This window comes from Moschus berezovskii, chromosome 12 (genome assembly GCF_049115385.1).
Source record: "Moschus berezovskii isolate FMDL1 chromosome 12, NW_MosBer_1.0, whole genome shotgun sequence".
Taxonomy (NCBI): Eukaryota; Metazoa; Chordata; class Mammalia; order Artiodactyla; family Moschidae; genus Moschus; species Moschus berezovskii.
In genome coordinates this window covers 3069922-3097069 of record NC_142471.1, presented here as the reverse complement: position 1 = coordinate 3097069, position 27148 = coordinate 3069922, and the positions used below count along the sequence as shown (strand labels likewise).

General features: G+C 41.0%; 1 protein-coding gene across 1 annotated transcript in view; it reads left to right on the top strand.

Annotated features, from left to right (window-relative positions):
* FMN2 (formin 2) overlaps positions 1-27148 on the top strand; it is a 363411-nt gene that overhangs the window by 203575 nt on the left and 132688 nt on the right. The window contains exon 12 of the mRNA XM_088842479.1: positions 13473-13560. Within this exon, the coding sequence (XP_088698605.1) occupies positions 13473-13560 (88 nt within the window). The remainder of the gene's footprint in view (positions 1-13472; positions 13561-27148) is intronic.

The following is a 27148-nucleotide window of genomic DNA, read 5'->3' as shown; positions in this document are numbered from 1 at the left end:
CTGATTGCAGCCATGAAATTAAAAGACGCTTACTCCTTGGAAGGAAAGTTATGACCAACCTTGATAATATATTAAAAAGCAGAGACATTACTTTGCCATCCAAGGTCCGTCTAGTCAAGGCTATGGTTTTTCCCGTGGTCATGTATGGATGTGAGAGTTGGACTGTGAAGAAAGCTGATCGCCGAAGAATTGATGCTTTTGAATTGTGGTGTTGGAGAAGACTCTTGAGAGTCCCTTGTACTGCAAGGAGATCCAACCAGTCCATTCTAAGGGAGATCGATCCTGGGTGTTCATTGGAAGGACTGATGCTAAAGCTGAAACTGCAATACTTTGGCCACCTCATGCGACTAGTTGACTCACTGGAAAAGACTCTGATGCTGGGAAAGGTTGGGGGCGGGAGGAGAAGGGGACGACAGAGAATGAGATGGCTGGATGGCATCACTGACTCAATGGACATGAGTTTGAGTGAACTCTGGGAGTTGGTGATGGACAGGGAGGCCTGGCGTGCTGTGATTCATGGGGTCGCGGAGAGTCGGACACGACTGAGCGACCGAACTGAACTGAACTGAACTGATAAAGAGTTCAAGGTAATGAAGGCAAAGATCATCAAAGAAATCTGGAGAAGAATGCATCAACCTAGTAGAAAGTCAGACGTTCCTAATAAATCGCTAATATATCTAAAGAGCTGAAGAATACAATAACTACAATTAAAAATATTCTCGGGACTTCTTGGTGGTTCAGTGGCTAAGGTTTCTTGCTCCCGATGCAGACGACCCAGGCTTGGTCCCTGGTCAGGTCTTCCCTGGTGGTTCAGACAGTAAAGAATCTGTCTGCTATGTGGGAGACCTGGGTTCAGTCCCTGGATTGGGAAGATCCTTGGGAAAAGGAAATGGCTACCCACTTGCCTGGGGAGTTACATGGATAGAGGAGCCTGGTGGACTACAGTCCATGGAATGGCAAAGAGTTGGACATGACTGAGTGACTAACACTTTCACTTTTTTCAGGGAGCTGGATCCCACATGCTACAGCTAAGAGTTCACATGCTGCAACTAAAAAACAAAAAACAAACAAACAAAAAAAGAGAGCGAGAGAGATTCTTCTATATGTTGCAGCTAAAAGATCCGGCATGCCACATCTAAGACCAGCTCAGCCAAATATATACACTAATATTTAAAAATACACTGGTAGTAATCCATAGTGGATTAGATGATACAGAGGAAGGGATAAGCAAGCTGGAAGACAAAATAGTGGAAATTACTCAAAAGAGATAAAAGAAAAAGCTTTTAAAATGAGCATTTAAGAGACTTCTGGAACAACATCAAGCATCATGATGGTCACATTACAGGAGACCCTGTAGGAGGAAAGAGAAATAAATGGGCAGAACTTATTTGAAAATGTAATAGCTGAAAAATTCCCTAACCTGGGGAAGGAAACTGACATCCAGATTCAGGAAACACAAAGAGTCCCAAACAAGATCAACCCAAAGGTGTCTACGCATTGTAATTAAAATGGCAACAATTGAAATAAAGAGAGAATATTAAAATCTGCAAGACAAAAGCAGCTAGTTTATACTAGAGGACTTCCATAAGGCTGTCACTTGACTTGTCAGGAGAACTGCAGGCCAGAAGAGAGTAGCATGATATATTGAAAGTGTTGTAAAGAAAAACCTACAATAAGAATACTTTACCAGGGGAAGGTTATCATTCAGATTTGAAGGAGATATAAAGAGTTTTCAATTCAGTTCAGTCGCTCAGTCGTGTCCGACTCTCCGCGACCCCATGAATCACAGCACGCCAGGCCTCCCTGTCCGTCACCAACTCCTGGAGTACACTCAAACTCATGTCCACAGAGTCGGTGATGCCATCCAGCCATCTCATTCTCTGTCGTCCCCGTTTCCTCCCGCCCCCAACCTTTCCCAGCATCAGAGTCTTTTCCAGTGAGTCAACTCGTCACATGAGGTGGCCAAAGTATTGTAGTTTCAGCTTTAGCATCAGTCCCTCCAGTGAACACCCAGGACTGATCTCCTTTAGAATGGACTGGTTGGATCTCCTTGCAGTATAAGGGTTTTACAGATGAGCAAAAGCTCAAACAGTTTACCACTACCAAACTGACTTTATAAGAAATGCTAAAGGGACTGTTCTAACCTGGAAAGAAAAGGCCACAACTTGAAATGTGAAATTCCAAAAGGAAAAATCTCACTGATAACGATAAATGCACATTAAAAATCATAAAGCAATCACATAGATAGCTAGTAGAAAGACTGAAAGACAAAAGTAGTAAAATCATCTATACCCATGATAAGTCTACAGAACATGTAAAATATGGTGTCTAAAACAGTAAACTTGGGGGCAGGGAGAAAAATGCAGGATTGCTAAAAATGGTTTAAATTTAAGAGATCAGAAATTTAAAATGATCACTTATAACTAAAAAGCTACAGTAATCAAAACAGTATAGTATCAGCATAGAAAGAGACATGTAAATAAATTGAAAAGGATAGAAAACCCAGAGATAAACCCATGAACCTATGGTCACCTAATCTGTGACAAAGGAGGCAAAAATAGGAGAAAATATAGCCTCTTCAATAAGTGGTGCTGGGAAAACTGGACAACTAAATGTAAAAGAATGAAGTTAGAATGTTCTCTAACACCATAAACAGAAATAAACTCAAAACGGATTGAAGATCTAAATATAAGATTGGATACTATAAAACCAGAGGAAAACATGGGCAGTACACTCTTTCAAAGTGTACTGGTAGATCTGCCTCCTAAAGCAAAGAAAATGTAAGGAAGCATAAATGGGACCTAATTAAACTTAAAACCTTTTGCACAGCAAAAGAAACCATTAACAATACAAAAAGATAACTTACTGAATGGGAGAAAATATTTACAAATGATATGACCAATAAGGGAGTGATATCCAACATATATAAACAGCTCATGCAGCTCAACATCAAAAAAGCAAAGAGGGCTTACCTGATGGTCCAGTGGTTAAGGATCCATTTTACAGTGCAGGGGACACAGGTTTGATCCCTGGTTGGGAAAGATTGCACATGCCATGATGCAACTAAGCCTATATGCCCTAAAGCCCATGCTGCACAAGAGAGGCCACTGCAATGAGAAGCCTGTGCACTGCAAGTGGAGAGTAGCCCCTGCTCACTGCAACTAGAAAAAGCCTGCATGCAGCAATGAAGATCCAGTGCAACCAAAAATAAATGTCTTTTTTTTTCAGTGATTAAAAAACAGGCAAAATATAGTAATACATGCTTTTCCAAATAAGATGTAAGGTGGCCAACAGTCATATTAAAAATGTTCAACGTGGCTAATTATCAAAGAAATAGAAATCAAAACCACAATGAGGTATCACCTCACACTGGTCAGAATGCTGTCATCAAAAAGAGCAAAAATAGCAAATATTGATGATGATGTGAAGTAAAGGGAACCCTGTACACTATTGGTGGGAATGTAAATTGGTGCAGCCACTGTGGAAAACAGTATGGAGATTTCTGAAAGAACTAAAAAAAGAAATATCATATAACTGAGCAACCACACTCCTGTTATATATACCGAAAAAACCAAATACACTAATTTAAAAAGTTATATGCACTCCAGTGTTCATAGCAGCATTGTTTATCATAGTCAGGATATGGAAGCCACCTAAGTGTTCATCAACAGATAAATGGATATGGATGTTTTATACACACACACACACACACACACACACACACATACACATACACACATTCAGTTCAGTCGCTCAGTCTTGTCCGACTCTTTGCAACCCCGTGAATCACAGCATGCCAAAAAAGAATGAAATTTTGCCATTTGCAGCAGTATGAATAGACTCAGAGGGCACTATGCTAAGTGAAATAGAGAAAAACAAACATGAAATCACTTATACGTGAGATCTAAAAATTACAACAAGCTAGTGACTATAACAACCACAGAGAAAGATGGAGACCCACACATACAGAGAGCATGCGAATGATTACCAGGAGGGAAGAGAGGGAGAGGGTCGATAGAGGAGCAGGGGAGTAACAGACATAAATTATAGGTATGAAATAAACTAGAAGGACGTATTGTACAGCATGGGGAATATAGCCAATATTTTACAATCACTGCAAATGGAGCATCACCTTTAAAAATTTTAAATCACTATATTGTACACCTGTAGCTTATATAATATTTTACATCACCTATACTTCAATAAAATAATAAGTAAGAACGCACACTCATATATATATGTGTGTGTGTACAGAGAGAAAGAAATTTTTATTGTGTATAAGCCTCATGGTTACCACAAACCAAAAATCTATAATAGATACACACAAAAAATAGAGAAAAGTATCTAATTGGTATCTGCTGCTGCTGCTGCTGCTGCTGCTAAGTCGCGTCAGTCATGTCGGACTCCATGCAACCGTATCTAATTCTAAAGGAGATCAATCCTGGGTGTTCATTGGAAAGACTGATGCTAAAACTGAAACTGCAATACTTTGGCCACCTCATGCGACAAGTTGACTCACTGGGAAAGACTCTGATGCTGGGAGGGATTGGGGGTGGGAGGAGACAGGGACGACAGAGAATGAGATGGCTGGATGGCATCACCGACTCGATGGACATGAGTTTGAATGAACTCTGGGAGTTGGTGATGGACAGGGAGGCCTGGTGTGCTGTGATTCATGGGGTCGCAAAGAGTCGGACACGACTGAGCAACTGAACTGAACTGAACTGAATTCTAAAAATAGTCATCAACTCACAAGTGAACAAAGGAAGAACACAACTATGAAAATAATTCAAAAACAGTTAAGAAAACGGCAATAAGTTCATATCAATAATTACTGTAAATTTCAAGGATTAAATGTTCCTATCAAAAGTCATAGATTGGCTGAATGGATACACAAACCAGACCCATATATGTGATACCTACAAGAGACCCACTTTAGCTCTAAAGTCACACACAGACTGAAAGTGAAAGGAGTAGAAGGTATTCTGTACAAATGGAAATGAAAAGAAATCTGGGGTACTAGTGCTAATACTGGACAAAATAGACTTAAAAAAAAACTGTAACAAAAAATAAAGAATGGCATTAAATAATGATCAAGGGATCAGTGCAAGAAGATATAATGATTGTAAGTGTATATGCACCCAATGTGCATGAAAATACATGGTCCATGTAAATACATGACAAAATATTAGCAAACATAAAAGGAGAAATTGATAATACCATAACCGTAGCAGACTTTACAGTCATTCTCACAAGTATGAGGTGTTATCTCCTTCTGGTTTTGATTTGTATTTCCATAATGATTAGTGACGTTGAGCATCTTTTGTGTCTGTGGTCCATGTGTACGTCTTCTTTGGAAAATGTCTCTTCTGGTTCTCTGCCAACGTTTTAATCAGGTTATTTGAGGGTTTTTAATGTTGAGTTGTATGAGTTCTTTGGATATTTTGGACATTAACTCATCAGATACATCGTTTGGAAATGTCTTCATTCAGTTAGGCAGCCCTTTTTTGTTGTTGTTCTTAGTTTCCTTCCAGTTTCCCTGGTGGCTCAGCTGGTAGAGAATCTGCCTGCAGTGCAGGTTTGATCCCTGGGTTGGGAAGATCCCCTGGAGAAGGGAATGGCAACCCATTCCAGTATTCTGGCCTGGAGATTTCCATGGACTATACAGTCCATGGGGTCACAAAGAGTCGAACATGACTGAGCAACTTTCACTTTCACTTTAGTTTCCTTCACTGTGCAAAAAGTTTTTAGTTTGATGTAGTCCCATTCATTGGTTTTTGTTTTCCTTACCTGAGAAGACATATCCAAAAAAATACAGCTAAGACTGATGTCAAAGAGCATAGTGTGTTAGTTGCTCAGTCGTGTTCGACTTTGCGACCCCATGGACTGCTCACCAGGCTCCTCTGTCCGTGGGATTCTCCAGGCAAGAACACTGGAGTGGTTTGCCATATTCTCCAGGGGATCTTCCCAACCCAGGGATTGAACCCAGGTCTCCTGCTTTGAAGGCGGATTCAAAGAGCATATTGCTTGTGTTTTCTTCCAGTAGTTTTATGGCTTCCAGTCTTATGCTTAAGTCTTTATCTGTTTGGTGTGAGAAAGTCTGCTTTGATTCTTTTGCATATAGCTGTCCAGTTTTTCCAACACCATTTATTGAAGAAATCGTCTTTTCTAATTATATATTTTTGCCTCCTTTGTTGTAGGCAAATTTGACCATATAAGCTCAGGTTTATTTTTATAGTCTATACTGTATTGTGGATCTATGTGTATGTTTTTTGTGCCAGCATCATCATGTTTTGATTAAAGTAGCTATAGTACAGTTTGAAATCAAGGAATGTGATACCTCCAGCTTTGTTCTTTCTAAAAATTGTTTTCGCTACTTGGAGTCTTTTGTGTTTCCATGCAAATTTAGGTTTATTTGTTCTAGTTCTGTGAAAAATGCCAGTAGTATTTTGACATGGATTGCATTGAATCTGTAGATTTCATTCTGTAATTTTCAAATTTGCTAAATCTGTATTTTCTGCATTTCATCTAAGAGTTCTGCGATCATTTTGTACGAGTCAGGTCCTTCATCTCCATTGTCTATGTAGTTACTGGATTCTAAAAATATTGTAGTTTGATAGCTTCAAGTTTTTGTTATTCAGTGTGTTAAAAGAGAGAGAGAGAGGTAAACGGTGATGGTACTTTTTTAATATTAGGTCCAATAATTCCAAGGAATTGTGGAATTGATCCTTTTAGACATCTTTTCTCTCCCATGTGTATGCTTTTTGGAAGGTGATTGATAATTATTCTTCCTATCTATAATCTTTTGCATTTAATAATGTAACATATAGCTTTTAATCGAGTTCATTTGAATTATACAAAGAGAAGCAAATTCCAAGTATGAGTTGTGAAACAGTTTATGAAGAGGTTATTTAACTTTCCCTTATTTATGAGCCTCTTAGATTTAAAAGACAAGAGATTGGCATGGAAATATTGACACTTTTAGAGGTGGTAACTGGATATTGGTTTGGAGAATGGATAGGAAGAGATGAGACTCATTATTTATTCGAAAGTCACCTGAAAGGCTTTTTAAAATGCTGATTGATTCTTTCTATGCCCAGTTCTCTGACAAGCAGGTTTTTTATAGAGATTTTGCATTTTTAATAAATTCCCATGTGATTACAATACCTGGTGTTGCAGGAAATATACCTTGAGAACTACTGGACTAGATTTGGGCAGACCAATTAGAAATCTCTTGCATCGATCTATGCAAGTTATAATATGGAAGTAAATACTGATACTAGAGTTGAAAGAGAAAGGGATGGATTCCAAAGCTGCATCAAAGTTGAAACGGACAGAACTTGTCAGACCAGAACACGCAGGGGAAGGAGGGGAGGTGGCTCTAGAATGATTTCTGGATTTCTAACTTTGATGGTGGATTGAAAGTGGTGGTGCATGATCTCCACATATGGAATAAAAGAGGAGAAACTGAGTAGGGATTGGGATTGATGATAAATTTTGGGGGTGGGATTGATAAGTTTGGTATTCAGTTCAGTTCAGTTCAGTCGCTCAGTCGTGTCCATTTGGTATTCAGTTTAGTTCAGTTCAGTTCAGTCGCTCAGTCGTGTCCGACTCTCCGCGACCCCATGAATCACAGCACACCAGGCCTCCCTGTCCATCACCAACTCCCGGAGTACACTCAAACTCATGTCCACAGAGTCGGTGATGCCATCCAGCCATCTCATTCTCCGTCGTCCCCTTCTCCTCCCGCCCCCAACCTTTCCCAGCATCAGAGTCTTTTCCAGTGAGTCAACTCGTCGCATGAGGTGGCCAAAGTATTGCAGTTTCAGCTTTAGCATCAGTCCCTCCAATGAACATCCAGGATTGATCTCCTTTAGAATGGACTGATTGGATCTCCTTGCAGTCCAAGGGACTCTCAAGAGTCTTCTCCAGCACCACAGTTCAAAAGCATCGATTCTTCGGCGATCAGCCTTCTTCACAGTCCAACTCTCACATCCATACATGACCACGGGAAAAACCATTGCCTTGACTAGACGGACCTTGGTTGGCAAAGTAATGTCTCTGCTTTTTAATATACTATCAAGGTTGGTCATAACTTTCCTTCCAAGGAGCAAGCGTCTTTTAATTTCATGGCTGCAATCAGCATCTGCAGTGATTTTGGAGCCCCAAAAAACAAAGTCTGACACTGTTTCCACTGTTTTTCCATCTATTTCCCATGAAGTGATGGGACCAGATGCCATGATCTTTGTTTTCTGAATGTTGCGCTTCAAGCCAACCTTTTCACTCTCCTCTTTCACTTTCATCAAGAGGCTTTTGAGTTCCTCTTCACTTTCTGCCATAAGGGTAGTGTCATCTGCATATCTGAGGTTATTGATATTTCTCCCAGCAATCTTGATTCCAGCTTGTGCTTCTTCCAGCCCAGCGTTCCTCATGATGTATTCTGCATATAAGTTAAATAAGCAAGGTGACAATATACAACCTTGACGCACTCCTTTTCCTATTTGGAACCAGTCTGTTGTTCCATGTCCAGTTCTAACAGTTGCTTCCTGACCTGCATACAGGTTTCTCAAGAGGCAGATCAGGTGGTCTGGGATTCCCATCTCTTTCAGAATGTTCCACAGTTTATTGTGATCGACACAGTCAAAGGCTTTGGCATAGTCAATGAAGCAGAAATAGATGTTTTTCTGAAACTCTCTTGCTTTCTCCATTTGGTATTAGACAAGTCAAATGCAAATGTGTGTGTGTAATCAAAGTGGAGATGTTTGTTAGGAAAATATCAATAGTATACAGCTGAGGTGAAGATGACTGTTAAGAGAATACAGTTATGTAAATCCAGGCGTATATGTTGATGGAAGAGAAAATATACATCATATATTGAAGAGAATATGGAGCTGACAATAGAACTCTGGGATGTGCCGATATTTAATGTGAAATCAGAATAGTTCACTTTAAAAAGGACTTAGGACTGGCAGGAACCCTGCAGTAGAGAGTGACAACTTTAGAAATAAAATAGCCAGTTGTCTCACCAGTAAAACTTTATTTGGAAATTGTTAGAGGATTTATAATTGGGGAAATAAATACAAGTTTTGGACCACAGGGAAATACCGAGGACAAAGAGGAGGAGCTTGTACAGAGAAAAAGAGGAGTGGGCAAGGCTGTTCTCTATGAAAATTCACTGGAAGAAAGTGAGAGTTCAGCTTTCTCATTGGCTGTGCTACAGAGTTTTCCACTGGCGGAGCTTGTTACCCAGCAGGAAGAACATCTCCCTTCCTCCTACCAGGAAAGTAGAGGTCCATTCTCTTCAGAGATGGGCTCTTCCCTGGTGTCTCAGATGATAAAGAATCTGCCTGCAATGCAGGAGACTGGGGTATAATCCCCGGGAAGATCCCCGGGAAGATCCCGTGGAGAAGGGAATAAGAACCCACTCCAATATTCTTGGCCAGAGAATCCCATAGATAGAGGAGCCCGGTGGCCTGGTCCATGGGATTACATAGAGTCCGCACGATTGAGTGAGTTAACACATACACACACACCCTTGAAGCTAGGGGCACCCTCCCTTCTTGTTCAGGGTAATGGGTAGGCATGAGAGCTCCCTTTGCTGGCCTTCCTGAGGCCAATTTTATTTGAGGCTTAGAAATTACTTTTAACCGAAGTTTTTGTCAGGGTGTAATCCCACCTGACCTGCCTCTTGAGAAACCTGTATGCAGGTCAGGAAGCAACAGTCAGAACTGTACATGGAGCAACAGACTGGTTCCAAATAGGAAAAGGAGTGCGTCAAGGCTGTATATTGTCACCCTGCTTATTTAACTTATATGCAGAGTACATCATGAGGAACGCTGGGCTGGAAGAAACACAAACTGGAATCAAGATTGCTGGGAGAAATATCAATAACCTCAGATATGCAGATGACACCACCCTTATGGCAGAAAGTGAAGAGGAACTCAAAAGCCTCTTGATGAAAGTGAAAGAGGAGAGTGAAAAGGTTAGCTTGAAGCTCAACATTCAGAAAACAAAGATCATGTCATCTGGTCCCATCACTTCATGGGAAATAGATGGAGAAACAGTGGAAACAGTGTCAGACTTTATTTTTTTGGGCTCCAAAATCACTGCAGATGCTGATTGCAGCCATGAAATTAAAAGACGCTTGCTCCTTGGAAGGAAAGTTATGACCAACCTTGATAATATATTAAAAAGCAGAGACATTACTTTGCCAACCAAGGTCCATCTAGTCAAGGCTGTGGTTTTTCCTGTGGTCATATATGGATGTGAGAGTTGGACTGTGAAGAAAGCTGATCACTGAAGAATTGATGCTTTTGAATTGAGAAGGCTCTTGAGAGTCCTTTGTACTGCAAGGAGATCCAACTAGTCCATTCTCAAGGAGATCAATCCTGGGTGTTCATTGGAAGGACTGATGCTAAAGCTGAAACTGCAATACTTTGGCCACCTCATGCGACGAGTTGACTCACTGGAAAAGACTCTGATGCTGGGAAAGGTTGGGGGCGGGAGGAGAAGGGGACGACCGAGAATGAGATGGCTGGATGTCATCACTGACTCTGTGGACATGAGTTTGAGTGAACTCCGAGAGTTGGTGATGGACAGGGAGGCCTGGTGTGCTGTGATTCATGGGGTCGCGGAGAATCGGACACGACTGAGTGACTGAACTGAACTGAACTGAATCAACATGTCAGCTCTGCAGGAAGGTCAAATGACATATGGATGCAGCCATTTCCGTGTATTTAGGAATCAGGGGGTGATATAAAATCTTAGGAAAAGCAGTTTTGCCAGAGTAGCACAGATGGGATCCAGATTATATTTATTTGAAGTTAGAAACATTTTTAGAACAGAATACATGCCTTCTGCTTTTCTGATACTAAGTTTCTATTTTTTCATTTCTTAAGAGGATATGGTTACTGGTTTAAAAAATAGTTTAGGTGAATGGATTTAAATTCAAGTTCTAAGTTGAATAAAATATTTAAAGAGCAAACTGAGAATTAATTTCTATGGCTTTCCTGTTATGAGGTGCTGCCTCTCGTGGGGTATTAATGTCCCTTTCCTCAGGAAGCTTGCAGAAATAACTGTGGAGGTTTTGTGGTTAAGAAGAGGTGGCAAGTATACACTGAAAACTGGGCATAAAAGGCCTTAGTTAGTTAGTTCAGTTGCTCAGTCGTGTCCGACTCTCCGCGACCCAATGAATCACAGCACGCCAGGCCTCCCTCCTTCAAGCTAAGCTAAAAGAGTACATGAACTAAAAACTTCCAAATGTTCAAGCTTAATTTAGAAAAGGCAGAGGAACTAGAGGTCAAATTGCCAACATCTGTTGGATCATAGAAAAAACAAGAGAATTCCAGAAAAATATCTACTTCTGCTTCAATGACTATGCTAAAGCCTTTGACTGTGTGGATCACAACAAATTGTGGAAAATTCTTATAGAGATGGGAATACCAGACCACTTTACCTGCCTTCTGAGAAACTTATATGCAGATCAAGAAGCAACAGTTTGAACTGGACATGGAACAACAGACTGGCTCAAAGCTGGGAAAGGAGTACGTCAAGGCTGTATATTGTAACCCTGTTTATTTAACTTCTATGCAGTGTACATCATGCAAAATACCTGGCTGGATGAAACACAAGCTGGAATCAAGATTGCTGGGAGAGAGATCAACAACTTCAAATATACAGATGATACTACCCTAATGTCAGAAAGCAAAGAGGAACTAAAGAACCTCTTGATGAAGGTGAAAGAGGAGAGTGATAAAGCTGGCTTAAAAGTCAACATTCAAAACGCTAAGACCATGGCATCCAATCCCATCACTTCATCACAAAAAGAAGGGGACAACGTGGAAACAGTGGCAGATTTTATTTTCTTGGGCTCCATAATCACTGCAAATGGTAACTGCAGCTATGAAATTGAAAGTCACTTGCTGCTTGGAAGAAAAGCTATGACAAACCTTGACAGCATGTTTAAAAAGAGAGATATAACTTTGCTGACAAAGGTCTGTGTATAGTCAAAGCAATGGTTTTTCCAGTAGTCGTGTATGGATGTGAGAGCTGGACCATAAATAAGGCTGAGCGCTGAAGAATTTGATGCTTTTTAATTGTGGTCCTGGAGAAGACTCTTGAGAGTCCCTTGGACAGCAAGGAGATCAAACCAGTCAATCCTAAAGGAAATCAACCCAGAATATTCATTGAAAGAACTGATGCCTGATGCTGAAGCTAGAGCTCCAATACTTTGGCCACCTGATGGGTAAAGCTGAGTCATTAGAAATGACCCTGATTCTGGGAAAGATTGAGGGCAGGAGGAGAAGAGGATGACAGAAGATGAGATAGTTGGATGGCATCACTGATTCAACGGACATGAGTTTGAGCAAACTCCAGGAGATAATGAAGGACTGCTCTGCTGCAGTCCATGGGGTCATAAAGAGTTAGACATGACTTAGCGAGTGAACAACTTCTGAAAGGGTTTGTTTAATTCTCTACCCATATCTGTGATAGGAACCAAGAATACTATTATTCCTGTTAAGAGTATTATGCTGTAATTTGTGTGACAGTTGGCCAGGATTATTTTATTAGTTTCCTAATTGATCAATTTAGGGCAGCAGTCACTTCTGGAATTTGACCGTAAATATTTTTCTTTTACTCCAGTGTTTTTCCAAGCAAATTTATCATGGAATCCTGAGAGTAAATAGAACTCGCTGCTCTACACATGATTGGTATCTGGTGTAATATTGTCATAAGTAGGAATTGTCAGTGGCGTGTTATTGTCTGGAAAACATAATTTAAACATGCCCACATCTGTGTTAGGAAACTTATCGGGTCTGTGGGCTAATTCTTCTGGACTCTCTGGAAAGATCTGAGATTGAGCTAACACAACCCATTGGATTTGAAGATTGTATCACTGTTAATAAGTTGGAAAGTTCCTCACAAAATGTGGGCCAAATGCAGAATGAGAGCAATGGTCAGTAAAATAGTGAGCTTTCTCAACAAAAAACAAAAACAAACCTATATTAAACTGCATAAAAAAGCTGCATATATTCTATTTTGTGGTCAAACTAACCTGATCTAATAGATTCTCTGAGTACTTTTATTTTTCCCTTTACTGTTGGCCAATGTTTCAAGGTTCTGCATTTAAAATCAAAGAACACTTTTAAAATCTCAGGCTGCAAATGATCAGATGTGTAAGTGTTACTTTACAGAGACTAGTCTAATTTTCTAGGTGGTTAGAAATTTCAATGTTGGTAAATCAGGCCCTTAAAAGGCTGGTGAGAAGAACAGTGGTGTGGGTGATGAAGAGCGGGGTGAAGGCGGGGATTTTGAAGACAGGAAATGCAAAATCCAAGAGCTCTTTCACATCAGTTCTGATACTTTAACAATTCTAAGTTATTTGTTTCCCATTTAGGAGAAAAATTGCATGATATTAAGCATATCACTGAGTTCAAGTAACATTTCTTCCTTTTCCTTTCTTTCTTGAACAGGTTGTCAAGTTACTAAGCAACAAAAGGTCTCAAGCAGTTGGAATATTGATGTCTAGCCTTCACTTAGATATGAAAGATATACAACATGGTAAGTGAAAAATGGGCTTCCCCTCTGGCTCAGCAGGTAAAGAATCCACCTGCAATGCAGGAGACATTCTGCAATGTAGGAAACAAGAGTGCTATCCCTGGGTTGGGAAGACCCCCTGGAGAAGGAAATGACAATCCACTCCAGTATTCTTGCCTGAGAAATCCCATGGACAAAGGAGCCTGGTGAGCTGCAGTCCAGTGGGTCACAAGAGTCAGATGCGACTTAGTGACTAAAACGTCACCAAGTGAGAAATAAAATTGCAGCTTTTGAATATTCAAATTTGGGCTGAATGGAAAAATTATTTCATACTTAGATTTTCTGTATGTTTTGAGATTAGTATGTTTCCTGTGAGTGCTACCAAACTTTCTGCCATGATTGCTTCTGAAAGGGTTATGGGTAATTTGACTCTTGTGTTATTTCTCTATCTTCTTAAGAGCCTAATTCTCATGTGACATGTTTAGTCTGCATTAGTAAATACTTAATTTTCGATTTATAAGAAATACTAGTCCCACCGTGCTCTGTAGCTGATTGACTGCTCCATGCCATGTCCAAAAAAGAACTGGTGAACACTCCTGAGAGCCAGGTGTGGGCTGTGTCTTAGTCCCTCACAGTCCCTGGGGAGGATGGTCCACAGGAGAGGAAACTCTCTGAGAGTGAGCCTCAGATGTTTGCTGAGCAAACACAGAGAAGAGGAAGTAAGCCTAAGACTTTCTAATAGATCAGCTAAAACCAGCGTAGGAGTTACAGGACAGCTTCTTTAGATTTTTGTTTTTAAAATGATCTTATAATTGGAGATGTCAGAGAGTAGACTGGATTGCCATATGTATTGATTAAATGAAAGCTCAGAGCTGTTCAAGAGACTACATGACCATTTGTCTCAGATGTCTGTAAAACAAAGAGTGGGTGATGGGGTGTTTTCTCTTCCTCCTCTGGTTCTGATAGGCTATGAGATGCTGAAGGAATCACTAAAGCAGCTTTAGTGTGTGTAGCTTTTTATTGTTGACAAGTGGTCCCTCTTTTTTCAATTCCTTGATGACTAGAGTGTAACCCCTAGGCTTCTCTACCCGTGTTATTTTTTCTAATATCTATCAAAGATAGTTTCAAATTACTCTTGGTCACTTATATATTGTTGGTTATCCAGACCCATGGAAGCAGTGATATGGTGACCTTTTGCTTTAATGGTGCTGTTTTAATTTACATCATTAACCAGGCTTATAAAATATTCTCTATATTTGGAATTAGGATGGTTTTTACCATTTTTAAAATGGTTTTGTGTCAGTGTTTTAATACTCGAGTCTGCTTTGCTCTAGACAAATATCCCTATCCATATCATTCTGTCACATTGTGCTGAAAGATACTGCCCAGGGTAAAGAAAGGAGTTAAATTTATATTCAGATGTCCCTTGAGCTATTCTGAGCCTTAGAGTAGATTTAAAGCAGATTGAATTTTCCAATGGAATGGCAGTTTACCTGTTAACAAAATACGGTTTATAAATTGTGAAAAGATTTACTTTGCTTTCCAGCTTACCACTTTATGGATTCTATATGGTTGGCTTAAAATAATGTGTGGACTAACTCATAAATAGCACAAGCTTGTCATGCCCTGTCATTAGAGGAGTAGCTCAACCACAATTTAAATTTTTATTAAACTGCTTTGATGGTGAGGAGAGTTTCTCAAGCTGAAGCCTTGGGGGCTATTGTCATGGAACAGAATGCAAAGGCAGATGCCAGGAAGTATTCAGTTCAGTTCAGTTCAGTTGCTCAGTTGTGTCCGACTCTCCACTACCCCGTGAATCACAGCACGCCAGGCCTCCCTGTCCATCACCAACTCCTGGAGTTCACTCAAACTCATGTCCACAGAGTCGGTGATGCCATCCAGCCATCTCATCCTCTGTTGTCCCCTTCTCCTCCCGCCCCCAACCTTTCCCAGCATCAGAGTCTTTTCCAGTGAGTCAACTCGTCGCATGAGGTGGCCAAAGTATTGGAGTTTCAGCTTTAGCATCAGTCCTTCCAATGAACACCCAGGATTGATCTCCTTTAGAATGGACTGGTTTGGATCTCTTTGTTGTAGTTTGGGACCATGAATTTTAAATCATTGTAACTAGGCTCAAACACATCTTTGTTAATCAAAATAGGAACCATTACAATCAACACATTTTTGCCAGCGAGAAAGAAGTTTGCTTATTCCTCTAGTGTAAAAATCTCTGCTTCAAAAAAAAAAAAAAAATCTGTGCTTCAGGATTCAATGAACTGTTGGAAAGCATTTTCTGCTTCTGGCTCCTTGTGGAAGTGTTTTCCCTGCAAAAAATTGTTGAGATGCTTGAAGAAGTGGTAATCAGTTGGCAAGAGGTCAGGTGAATATGGCAGATGAGGTAAAACTTCATAGCCCAATTCATTCAACTTTTGAAGCGTTGGTTGTGTGACGTGCAGTCAGGCATTGTCGTAGAGAAGAATTGGGCCCTTTCTGTTGATTAATGCTGGCTGCAGGCCTTGCAGTTTTCAGTGCAGCTCATAAATTTGCTGAGCATGCTTCTCAGATGTAAGGATTTTTTGGGATACAGAAAACTGTAGTGGATCAGACTGGTAGCAGACCACGAAACAGTGACCACGACTTTTTTTTGGTTCATGTTTGACTTTTGGAAGTGCTTTGAAATTTCTTCTTGGTCCAGCCACTGAGCTGGTAGTTGCTGGTTGTCATATAAAATCCACGTTTCATCACATGTCACAATCTGATCAAGAAATAGTTCATTTTTGTTGTGTAGAATAAGAGAAAATGACACTTCAAAGTGACAAATTTTTCATTTGTGGTCAGATTATGAGGCACTTAATGGCATCACTGACTTGATGGACTTGCATTTGAGCTCCAGGAGATGGTAAAGGGCAGGGAGGCCTGGCATGCTGCAGTCCATGGGGTTGCAGAGAGTTGGACACAACTTTGCAACTGAACAACATGAGGCACCCACTTATCAAACTTTTTCACCTTTCCCTTTTGCTTCAAATGCTGCACCGCAGTAGAATGGTTGATGTTGAGTTCTTCAGCAACTTGTCGTGTAGTTGTAAGAGAATCAGCTTTGATGATGCTCTCAAGTGGTCCTTGTAAACTTACTATGGCTGGCCACTATACTTCTCACCTTCAAGGCTCTCATCTCCTTTGCAATGCTTCTTGAACCACCATTGAACTGTATTAGCAGTTCCTGGGCCAAACGCGTTGTTGATGTTACAAGTTGTCTCCACTGCTTTATAGCCCATTTTGAACTCAATAGGAAAATCACTCAAATTTGCTTTTTGTGTAACATCATTCCCCTAGTCTAAAATAAGTATAAAATAAGCAGCAAGTAATAAGTCATTTGCAAAAAAACATAAAGTGAAAAATGTGCATTAAGATGATGTATATATATATTCATAACCATAATTTATTTATGAGAAATAACATAAACATAACCACATTTATTTAAGAATGTATTCTAATACCAAATGGCAAATTTAAACAGTGCAAAACTTCAGTTACTTTTGTGTGTGTGAATGTGTAGTGGAGTTTTATTACAGCGAAGAGGGGCAGAGAAAGCTTCCAACATAGACGTCAGAAGCGGGTGGAGAGTGCCCCCTTGCTAGTCTTTAGCAAGGGAGCTATATACTATTAAAATTAGTTATTACAATAAATCAAAAGAATGTCTCAAGGTTGTAAAAACTGTACCAGACCCACGCTCACAATTTACATTTTAAGAGAACAGTGTTAGTCAGAAGGTTTCCAGGGAGGAGAAACTGTCCTCAAGCAGTATATATATGTTGTTTTATAATCTTTAGTACACAGTTTAAGCTGAGTTGTGTTGTTGCTTAATCATCAGTTCAGGGCTTAAAGGATAAAAAGTTTTATGTGACTAAGACTCAGTTCAGTTCAGTTCAGTTGCTCAGTCGTGTCCAACTCTCTGCGACCCCACGAATCACAGCACACCAGGCCTCCCTGTCCATCACCAACTCCCGGAGTTCACTCAAACTTATGTCCATCGAGTCAGTGATGCCATCCAGCCATCTCATTCTCTGTCATCTCCTTCTCCTCCTGCCCCCAATCCCTCCCAGCATCAGAGTCTTTTCCAGTGAGTCAACTCTTCACATGAGGTGGCCAAAGTTTTGGAGTTTCAGCTTTAGCATCAGTCCTTCCAATGAACATCCAGGACTGATCTCCTTTAGGATGGACTGATTGGATTTCCTTGCAGTCCAAGGGACTCTCAAGAGTCTTTTCCAACAGCACAGTTCAAAAGCATCAATTCTTCAGTGATCAGCTTTCTTCACAGTCCAACTCTCACATCCATACACTGGAAAAACCATAGACTAAGACTAAGGAATATAAAGGAAAAAAAAAAGACGTTTGTCTTTTCCTCTTCCTTGAGAATTCTAGACCCCTCTCCCCTCCTCAGTGACTCTGGACTTCTTAGCAGCCTGCCTAAGAATTGACTCTCTCATTCCCCCCTTTTCTGTTACAAGCATTATGTTGCCAAGTGACAGGGACATTGTTTTAATTCCATAACTACTTCCTGCTGTGATGGGGTGCTGTCCCTAAATTGTTGAGGCAACATATTCTCTTAACCCTCATATTGAGGGTCTCCGATCCAGGGGCCCCAAATAATAGTTGAAGGAGGCTGTGGCACTTTAGGACCCTGGACAGCCATTTGTAACTTAAAAGCTTTCACACGGTTGGAAACAAATCCAGTAACATAGTTACAGATGCAGAGAGCAAACAGTAAAAACAGAACAGTGAGAATTATTAAGATTTAGATACTTTTCCACCATGGGGGGCTAGTTAACATTTCCCAAAGTGAGGTGACTGAGGCTTCAGGAGAATCCATAGCCTGAATCATCTTGTTCATGTGTTTAGTAAAGTGAGTAACATTAGTACTCATATCTGAGATGGAGTACATCATGAGAAATGCTGGGCTGAAAGAAGCACAAGCTAGAATCGAGATTGCCGGGAGAAATATCAATAACCTCAGATAGGCAGATGATGCCACCCTTATGGCAGAACGTGAAGAAGAATTACAGAGCCTCTTGATGAAAGGGAAAGAAGAGAGTGAAAAAGTTAGCTTAAAATTCAACATTCTGAAAACAGATCATGGCATCCAGTCCCCATTACTTCATGGCAGATGGATGGGAAAACAATGGAAGCAGTGAGAGACTTTATTTTGGGGTGATCCAAAATCACTGCATGGTAACTGCAGCCATGAAACTAAAAGATGCATGCTCCTTGGAGGAAAAGTTATGACCAACCTAGGCAGCATATTTAAAAGCAGAGACATTACTTTGTCAACAAATGTCCATCTGTCAAGGCTATGGTCTTTCCAGTAGTCATGCATGGATGTGAGGGTTGGACTATAAAGAAAGCTAAGCACCAAAGTATTGATGCTTTTGAACTGTGGTGTTGGAGAAGACTCTTGAGAGTCCCTTGGACTGCAAGGAGATTTAACCAATCCATCCTAAAGGAGATCAGTCCTGAGTATTCATAGGAAGGACTGATGTTGAAGCTGAACCTCCAATATTTTGGCCACCTGATGCGAAGAACTGACTCATTTGAAAAGACCCTGATGCTGGGAAAGATTGAAGGCAAGAGGAGAAGGGGAGGACAGAGAATGAGATGGTTGGATGGCATCACCGACTCAATGGACATGAGTTTGGGTGAACTCAGGAGTTGGTGATGGACAGGGAGGCCTGGCGTGCTGCAGTTCATGGAGTTGCAGAGAGTCGGACATGACTGAGCAGCTGAACTGAACTGGTGTATATGTACAGCATTGGGTATAAATAATAGCACAAGTTCCTCCTTGTGAGGCCGTTAGAATATCTAAAGCCGATCTGTTTTGTAAAATCACCTTTCTAATTTGTATTTGTTCAGCATTAAGACCTGGAATAGCTTTTTGAGAATCTTGCAAATCCTCTTGAGTACAGTTAGTCAGAACATCAACTTGCAGCATAATATCTGTAGTTCCCAGAGAGGGAATGAATATTGCAACCAGATAATCATACCAGTGAAATACAGACCTTGCCTAGCAAGTTTTATGGTGTGGCAGATTAGCAGGCTTCTCTGGAAGCTCTGAAGATATGAAGCCCTGAGTAAAAGGTAAACTTTGTTGGAGAAGACTCTTGAGAGTCCCTTGGACTGCAAGGAGATCCAACCAGTCCATCCTAAAGGAGATCAGTCCTGAGTATTCATAGGAAGGACTGATGTTGAAGCTGAACCTCCAATATTTTGGCCACCTGATGCGAAGAACTGACTCATTTGAAAAGACCCTGATGCTGGGAAAGATTGAAGGCAAGAGGAGAAGGGGAGGACAGAGAATGAGATGGTTGGATGGCATCACCGTCTCAATGGACATGAGTTTGGGTGAACTCCGGGAATTGGTGATGGACAGGGAAGCCTGGCGTGCTGCAATTCATGGAATTGCAGAGAGCAGAGAGCATCTCCCTATCCAGCCAAGGGGAAGCCATGCCCATAGGTAAGAGCCACATATCCAGTAAATCCTGTTTGGAGCAAACCAGCGTGACTTAGATATCCAGTCCCAATCAGTGCCTGGTAAGGCAAACGGAGGACCTGAACTGGGATTGGAGAACATAGGAATGATTACATTGCATATTTCTTGAGGAAAAAATACCAGTTGTTTCCAATCATTATAATTATGTTGTTGGCTAACTTCTGGGGATGACTCTATTTGTTCCCAGCATATGGGAATGTTAGATAGTAGGCATCTCTTTTCAGGAGTTAGCATTATAACCTCATCCCATATTTGGTAAATATCAGGTAGGAAACCACCAGAACTAGACTCATTTACCTTCTTATGTGCAGAAAAATATTCACTAAACCAAAATAATGTATAATCAAGGTTGAAAGTCACATTATGTGCATAGTCCCTGAGTGTGTAGTCATTTGAGTCCCAATTTATTGTCAGAGGGTCTGGAAGCTGTACTTTGGATGGGCCCTGAGCCCCAGAAACTATCAGTACAAAGTTCAGTTTGTTGGGTCAGGCAGATACTTTTGTAGGCTTCCCAGGTGGCCCTAGTGGTAAAGAACCTGCTGGCCAGTGCAGAAGAAGTAAGAGACCCAAGTTCAGTCCCTGGGTTGGGAAGATCCCTTGGCGGAGGTCATGGCAACCCACTCCAGTATTCTTACCTGGAGAATTCCATGGACAGAGGAGTCTGGTGGGCTACAGTCCACAGGGTTGCAAAGAATCAGACACGGTGAAGCAACCAAGCATAAACGCAGATACTCTCAGGGCAGAGGCAGGCTCTGAGCTGACTCATCTCTGAAGGTTATCACCTGCATTTGGATTAAAATGCTAGTTCCTATCTTGTCAGTTCTTTGAAGCCTTTAAGCTATTTTTCAAATATATTTTGTTTAACATTTTTAATTGTTCTCAATGGGAGGATTTCTTTAAATAATCCAGTATTGTTCTCAGAAATTGGTATTATGAGAGTAGCTAGCAGTTTAGTGAAAATAAACGGAATTTTCTGTACAACATTTGATCCATAAGGAGTCAGTGCGGTATTCACAACTCTCAGGTCCATTGTGGTAGATAACAGTAGCTGTAAAAGAATTCTGAGTTTCTTAAGGCTCAGCTTTATCCTCCCAGCCCCCAGTCTCACTGCTGGGTAGAGTATCTGCATGGTTTATCATCCAGGGTGAGATACTTCTGAGAGTGGAAGGGGTGCTGTTCATAATGCTGCCCGGACAACAAGTGTGAAGTGGACATTTTCCAGGCATACAGGTAGTAAGGTCAGTTGAAGCAATTTCTGATCTAATTCTCTCTTGTTTAGATATTTATTAAACCAATGTTTATTGCCCAGCAGGAACACAAGAGTTTGAAAAGCCTGCTCTGTAACCCTGAGGTTTCCTGTCTCTCTGTCCTTGGAGATCCTCTCACCAGTATCTTTTCTGAAAGATTTGCTCTGTGCCAATGCAGTCACACCACAGAGCGAGGGGTCTGTTGCCCCCAGTCTGCACGAGACACTGGAAACCCAGCACAGCCAGGGCCGCACCCAGGCTGTTAGGGACAGAGCCTCCTTAAGGACCCCAGCTGCGGACTCCTGCACGGGGCTCTCATGCTCTTGTGCATCTCTAAGAGGTTTCATCTCATCCACAGGCCTGTGTGCCTTTCGTGTCACCAGCAGACGCCTGTTTCAGATGTTAGTGTGTCGGGTATGTCTGAGGACCTTGCTGGAGCGCCCTCTGGAGCATGGTTTTTCTTATGGGGATGCCGCCGGTCACGTGGGGGCCCAGGCGCTGAAGTGTTAACTGCTCACCTACTCTGTTCCGCTCCCTTGGTGCTCGCATGTCAACAGTGATTACAGATACAGTGGTGAGACACACCGAAGAAAGTGTGTAAAGATCCCTCACAGGGAAGTGTGTGCCACTGCCCCTCCTGGACAGTGACCCCCGGTTCCGTCCCTCCTTGTCATGCCTTTCTAAAGTCAGTTGGTATTGTTGGCACAGGGGCAATGAGTACTAAAGTATGCCGTTGAAATTTCTATCGCGTTTAAATGTGATTTGTGTAAAACTGCATAGTATTCCATCAGCAGTAGTTGACAAGGTAAATGAAACATGGTTATTTTTATCATTTGCTCTCTAAACTTAATGATTGATTTTCAAACACTTTTTTTATTTTCTAAAAAATGTAGTTAGGATACCTTATAAGGACAATAACATGCTTTCAGATTTAAATCAGAAATTCCTGTGACATCTATTTCTGACTCTTCATTGGCTCCTGTGTTGTGGATGTTTTGATATTCGCTCATTGACCCTTTTAAAGGGGCTCAGAGCTAAGGAGCCTCATCCTGACCATCGTATAGGAAGGAATTGCCTGAGGTTGCAGGTGATTAAAAAGGTAATTGCTTCTGACAAACAGGACATACATTCTAAAATCTTTCATAATCAAATCTTTTTATCAGTATCCAAAGAGATGGAATTCAGTATTGCTTTGAATTTTACACTCCCACCCCATTGTTACTGATGGTTGTGTAAAATGGTCCAGTTAATTTCTCTTTTGCAGGGAAGAGAATTGCAGCTTATAGATCAAGCATATCTGAGGCTTCCCCTTAATAAGGACACCCATCCACCTGACTCCTTGTTCAGTGTTGTCTATAGTATGTTAGCTTGTCTCAGAGTGAGGACCTCTGTTGTCTAATAAATTGCAAAAACAGAACTGGCAGGAGAACATAATACTTTTGGCCACCAATATGGAATTTTAAAACTTTGTTGAATATCAATTTAGCAAATTTGGTCTCTTGCTTTAAGGGTCATTTTATATATTCCCCTTTTTGCTTATTGACTCTGCTTCTTGGAGAAAAGAAGTTGTGGATTTCTTTTTCACATCTGTGAGTTAAATGAGGAAAAATATTTTAAAAAAATTAATGGAGTTGCTCATTCTTGATGAAGCCAAGCAAAGATAAAGAAAAAAAATTTATTGAAAAAGCAATCTGGGCTAAGGCTGTCAATGAACTGAAGCATATTGTGATTATTTATGAGTCTGGTGTTGCCTCTAGATGGAACTTCCTGTACCCCTCTTTTAGGAACCAGTTGGCCAGAGAGTATGTAGGGAAACAAGAGTATTGCCCTGGTGTGGTCCTTGGGGATCCCTGCTTTCATTTTGACTAACCATCTAAGCACATTTCTTCTTAGCATCTCTGCTTCCCTGGGTTTCTCTCCACTTTCTGGTGTAGTCTAGCAACATTGGGGACGTGGGTTCTGGGACCAGGCAGGCCCCCTGTTTTCTGTTATGGATGGAATGTTCACTCCCCTCCTCCCCATTCCTACATTGAAGTCCTAACTTTCAATGTGATGGTATCCAGAAGTGGGGCCTTTGGGATTAATCAGGTTTAGATGAGGTCAAGAGGCTGGAGCCCCCATCATGGGATTAGCATCCTAATAAGAGGAGGGAAAACCAGGACTCTGCCAGCCAGCAAGAGAATCCACCCCAGTCCCAGTCTCCAGAACTTTGAAAACTGAATTCCTGCTGTTTAAACCATCCAGTCTAAGACAGACTTGGAGCTCAGCTCTGCCACTGGTTAGGTGGGTAAATCTGGGCAAACGTCTTCCTCATCTCTGTTCCAGTTTCCTCATTAGTAAAAATGGCTGTAAAATGAGTTATTTCCTATAAATATGTGCATGTGCACTCACATGCAAGCGCACACACAAGCCCACATAGATATTCAGACGCATATTCACACATGCATGCTCATTGCCCCCCTCCCCCCCCCCCCGCCACACAATACCCTTCCTGCATTCCTTAGGGAATGAGTTTTGTGGGAGGTGTGGGAGTATTTGAAACTCCAGCTGGCCACTCATGGAGGAGTTTTATTCCTCCTTCCTTGCTCTGAGTGGTTCCACTACAAACCTTGCCTGGGAGACAGCCTTGTGATGGAATTTTCAAGTGAGAAATAAGAGGGGAGAGATGGGAGTTCAAGTTCAGGGAGAATGTAAATGAGGCAAATTTGATTGTTCTTAGCTTGGGTTTTCCATCACTATTACTGAAACACTGAGTTAGTACTGGGTTGTGTCCATTTCTGTTTCCTGAATGGAGACAGATATGAGAGTTATGTGTATCAGCCACTCTTCAAATTTGGCTGTGTGGTTTTTGGCTCAGATGGTAGATAACCCACCTACAGTGCAGAAGATGTGGGTTCAATCACTGGATCAGGAAGATCCCCTGGAGAAGGGAATGGCAACCCACTCCAGTATTCTTGCCTGGAAAGTCCCATGGACAGAGGAGCCTGGCGGGCTACCGTCCATGGGGTTCAAAAGAGTGAACGTGACTGAACGACTGACACTTCTTTATCTGAGAGGAGAGTAGTTTCTTTGCTCTTGAAAGGCTGGCATGTCCTATAACCGTGGCTTTGTCATCACCATCTCTGTGCTGTGTGGCACCACACCCCACATGCATTGCCGGTGGGTACTGGATGCAGGGAAGACGGCGGTGGGGAGGGGTTAGGCTTTGGTGGTAGGGTGAACCTTCATGATGGGTGCGAGCAGAATCTAAGTACATGGGCAGATGATTCTGTTTCTTGCTTTGACATACTATTTTCCTGAAAGGTGAACTAGTTTCTAGCTTTGAGTGTGAAGTATAAGAACACTTAAAAATGAGGAAATGCCCTTTCTGAACTGCCAGAACTTTGTAGGAGGTTTTGTGGTGACTCTACCCCTGAGTGTCTGGTAGCTACTGGTGGAGTAGTTCTTTTACCCCTATGCCTGCCACTGAATAATAGTTTTCTTATGAAACTGTGTTACAGTTACATTCTTACCTTTCTTAAAATAATGAAGTATAATATGTCAAAAATGTTGCTTTTCTTATTCCATCTTTAATATTTAAATGGTTGCACAAAAACGTACCAATATTGATGTTTTTTTAAAATGCACACTGATATGACAATGTACAATATAATCTAAGAAAATGATTTTAAATGAAGTTAAAGGACAACTAAGTGCTACTATAGCCATTTTACAGAAAAAAAATCAAACCGACTTTTTGGCCAACCAATATATTGGTATACAGGTTAAGGTAGGGGAAATTTAGTCACTGAAAATTTAAAATGCATCAAAAATAAGTCATTCAGTAGTGTCCAACTCTTTGCAATACCATGGACTGCAGCACACCAGTCCTCCCTGTCTATCACCAACTCCCGGAGCTTACTCAAACTCATGTCCATTGAGTCAGTGATGCCATCCAACCATCTCATCCTCTGTCATCGCCTTCTCCTCCTGCCTTCAGTCTTTCCCAGCATCAGGGTCTTTTCAAATGAGCCGATTCTTTGCATCAGGTGGCCAAAGTATTGGAATTTCAGCTTCATCATCAGTCCTTCCAATGAATATTCAGGACTGATTTCCTTTAGGATGGACTGGTTGGATCTCCTTGCAGTCCAAGGGACTCCCAAGAGTCTTCTCCAACACCACAGTTCAAAAGCATCAATTCTTCGGCGATCAGCTTTCTGTATAGTACAACTCTCACATCCATGCATGACTACTGGAAAAACCATAGCTTTGACTAGATGGACCTTTGTTGGCAAAGTGATGTCTCTGCTTTTAAATATGCTGTCTAGGTTAGTCATAGCTTTTCTTCCAAAGAGCAAGCATCTTTTAATTTCCTGGCTGCAATCACCATCTGCAGTGATTTTGGAGCCCACGAAAATAGTCTGTCACTATTTCCACTGTTTCTCCATCTATTTACCATGAAGTGATGGGACCAGATGCCATGATCTTACTTTTCTGAATGTTGAGTTTTAAGCCAATTTTTTCACTCTCCTCTTTCACTTTCATCAAGAGGCTCTTTAGTTCTCTTCACTTTCTGCCCTAAGGGTGGTATCGTCTGCATACCTGAGGTTAATGATATTTCTCCCAGCAATCTTGATTCCAGCTTGTGCTTCATCCAGCCCAGCATTTCTCATGATGCACTCTGCATATAAGTTAAATAAGCACGGTGACAGTATACAGCCTTGCCGTACTCCTTTCCCTGTTTGGAACCAGTTTGTTGTTCCATGTCCAGTTCTAACTGTTGCTTCCTGACCTGCATATAGATTTCTCAAAAGGCAGGTCAGGTGGTCTGGTCTTCCCATCTCTTGAAGAATTTTCCACAGTTTGTTGTTATCCACACATTCAAAGGATTTTGCATAGTCAATAAAGCAGAAATAGATACTTTTATGCAACTCTCTTGCTTTTTTGATGATCCAGTGGATGTTGGCAATTTGATCTCCTATTCCTCTGTCTTTTCTAAATCCAGTTTGAACAACTGGAATTTCATGGTTAATGTACCGTTGAAGCCTGGCTTGGAGAATTTTGAGCATTACTTTGCTAGTGTGTGAGATGAGTGCAATTGTGCGGTAGTTTGAGCATTCTTTGGCATTGCCTTTCTTTGGGATTGGAATGAAAACTGACCTTTTCCAGTCCTGTGGCCACTGCTGAGTTTTCCAAATTCACTGGCATATTGACTGCAGCACTTTCACAGCATCATCTTTTAGGTTTTGAAATAGCTCAGATGGAATCCATTACCTGACACTAGCTTTGTTCATCGTGATGCTTCTTAAGGCCTACTTGACTTCGCATTCCAGGATGTCTGGCTCTAGGTGAGTGATCACACCACCATGGTTATCTGGGTCGTGAAGCTCTTTTTTGTACAGTTCTTCTGTGTATTCTTGCCACCTCTTCTTAATATCTTCTGCTTCTAAATAAAACTTAGCTATAACAAAATATTTCAAAAAGGCTACAGTATGAAGAGAAGTGAAATTAGGCCCAACACATGCAAATCAAAAAAGCAAGGGTTATGATCTTGATATGTGACAACTTAAAATTCAGGCCAGGAACATTATGTGAACAACAACAAAACAATGAAAACGTGTTCTTAATACTAACAGCTACAATTCACAATGAAATGATAATAGATTTGAATTTATGTCCCTCAAAATACCGATGCAACTACTTAAGAAAGAAACTATGTAGTACTCACAAGGAGAGACAAGCACATTAATAAGAGTAACTTTAAACCACTTTGGTCAAAACAGAACAAGAAAAAAAACACAAATAAGGATTTAGAGTGTATAAGCAGAAAAGAATGTATCTTAAA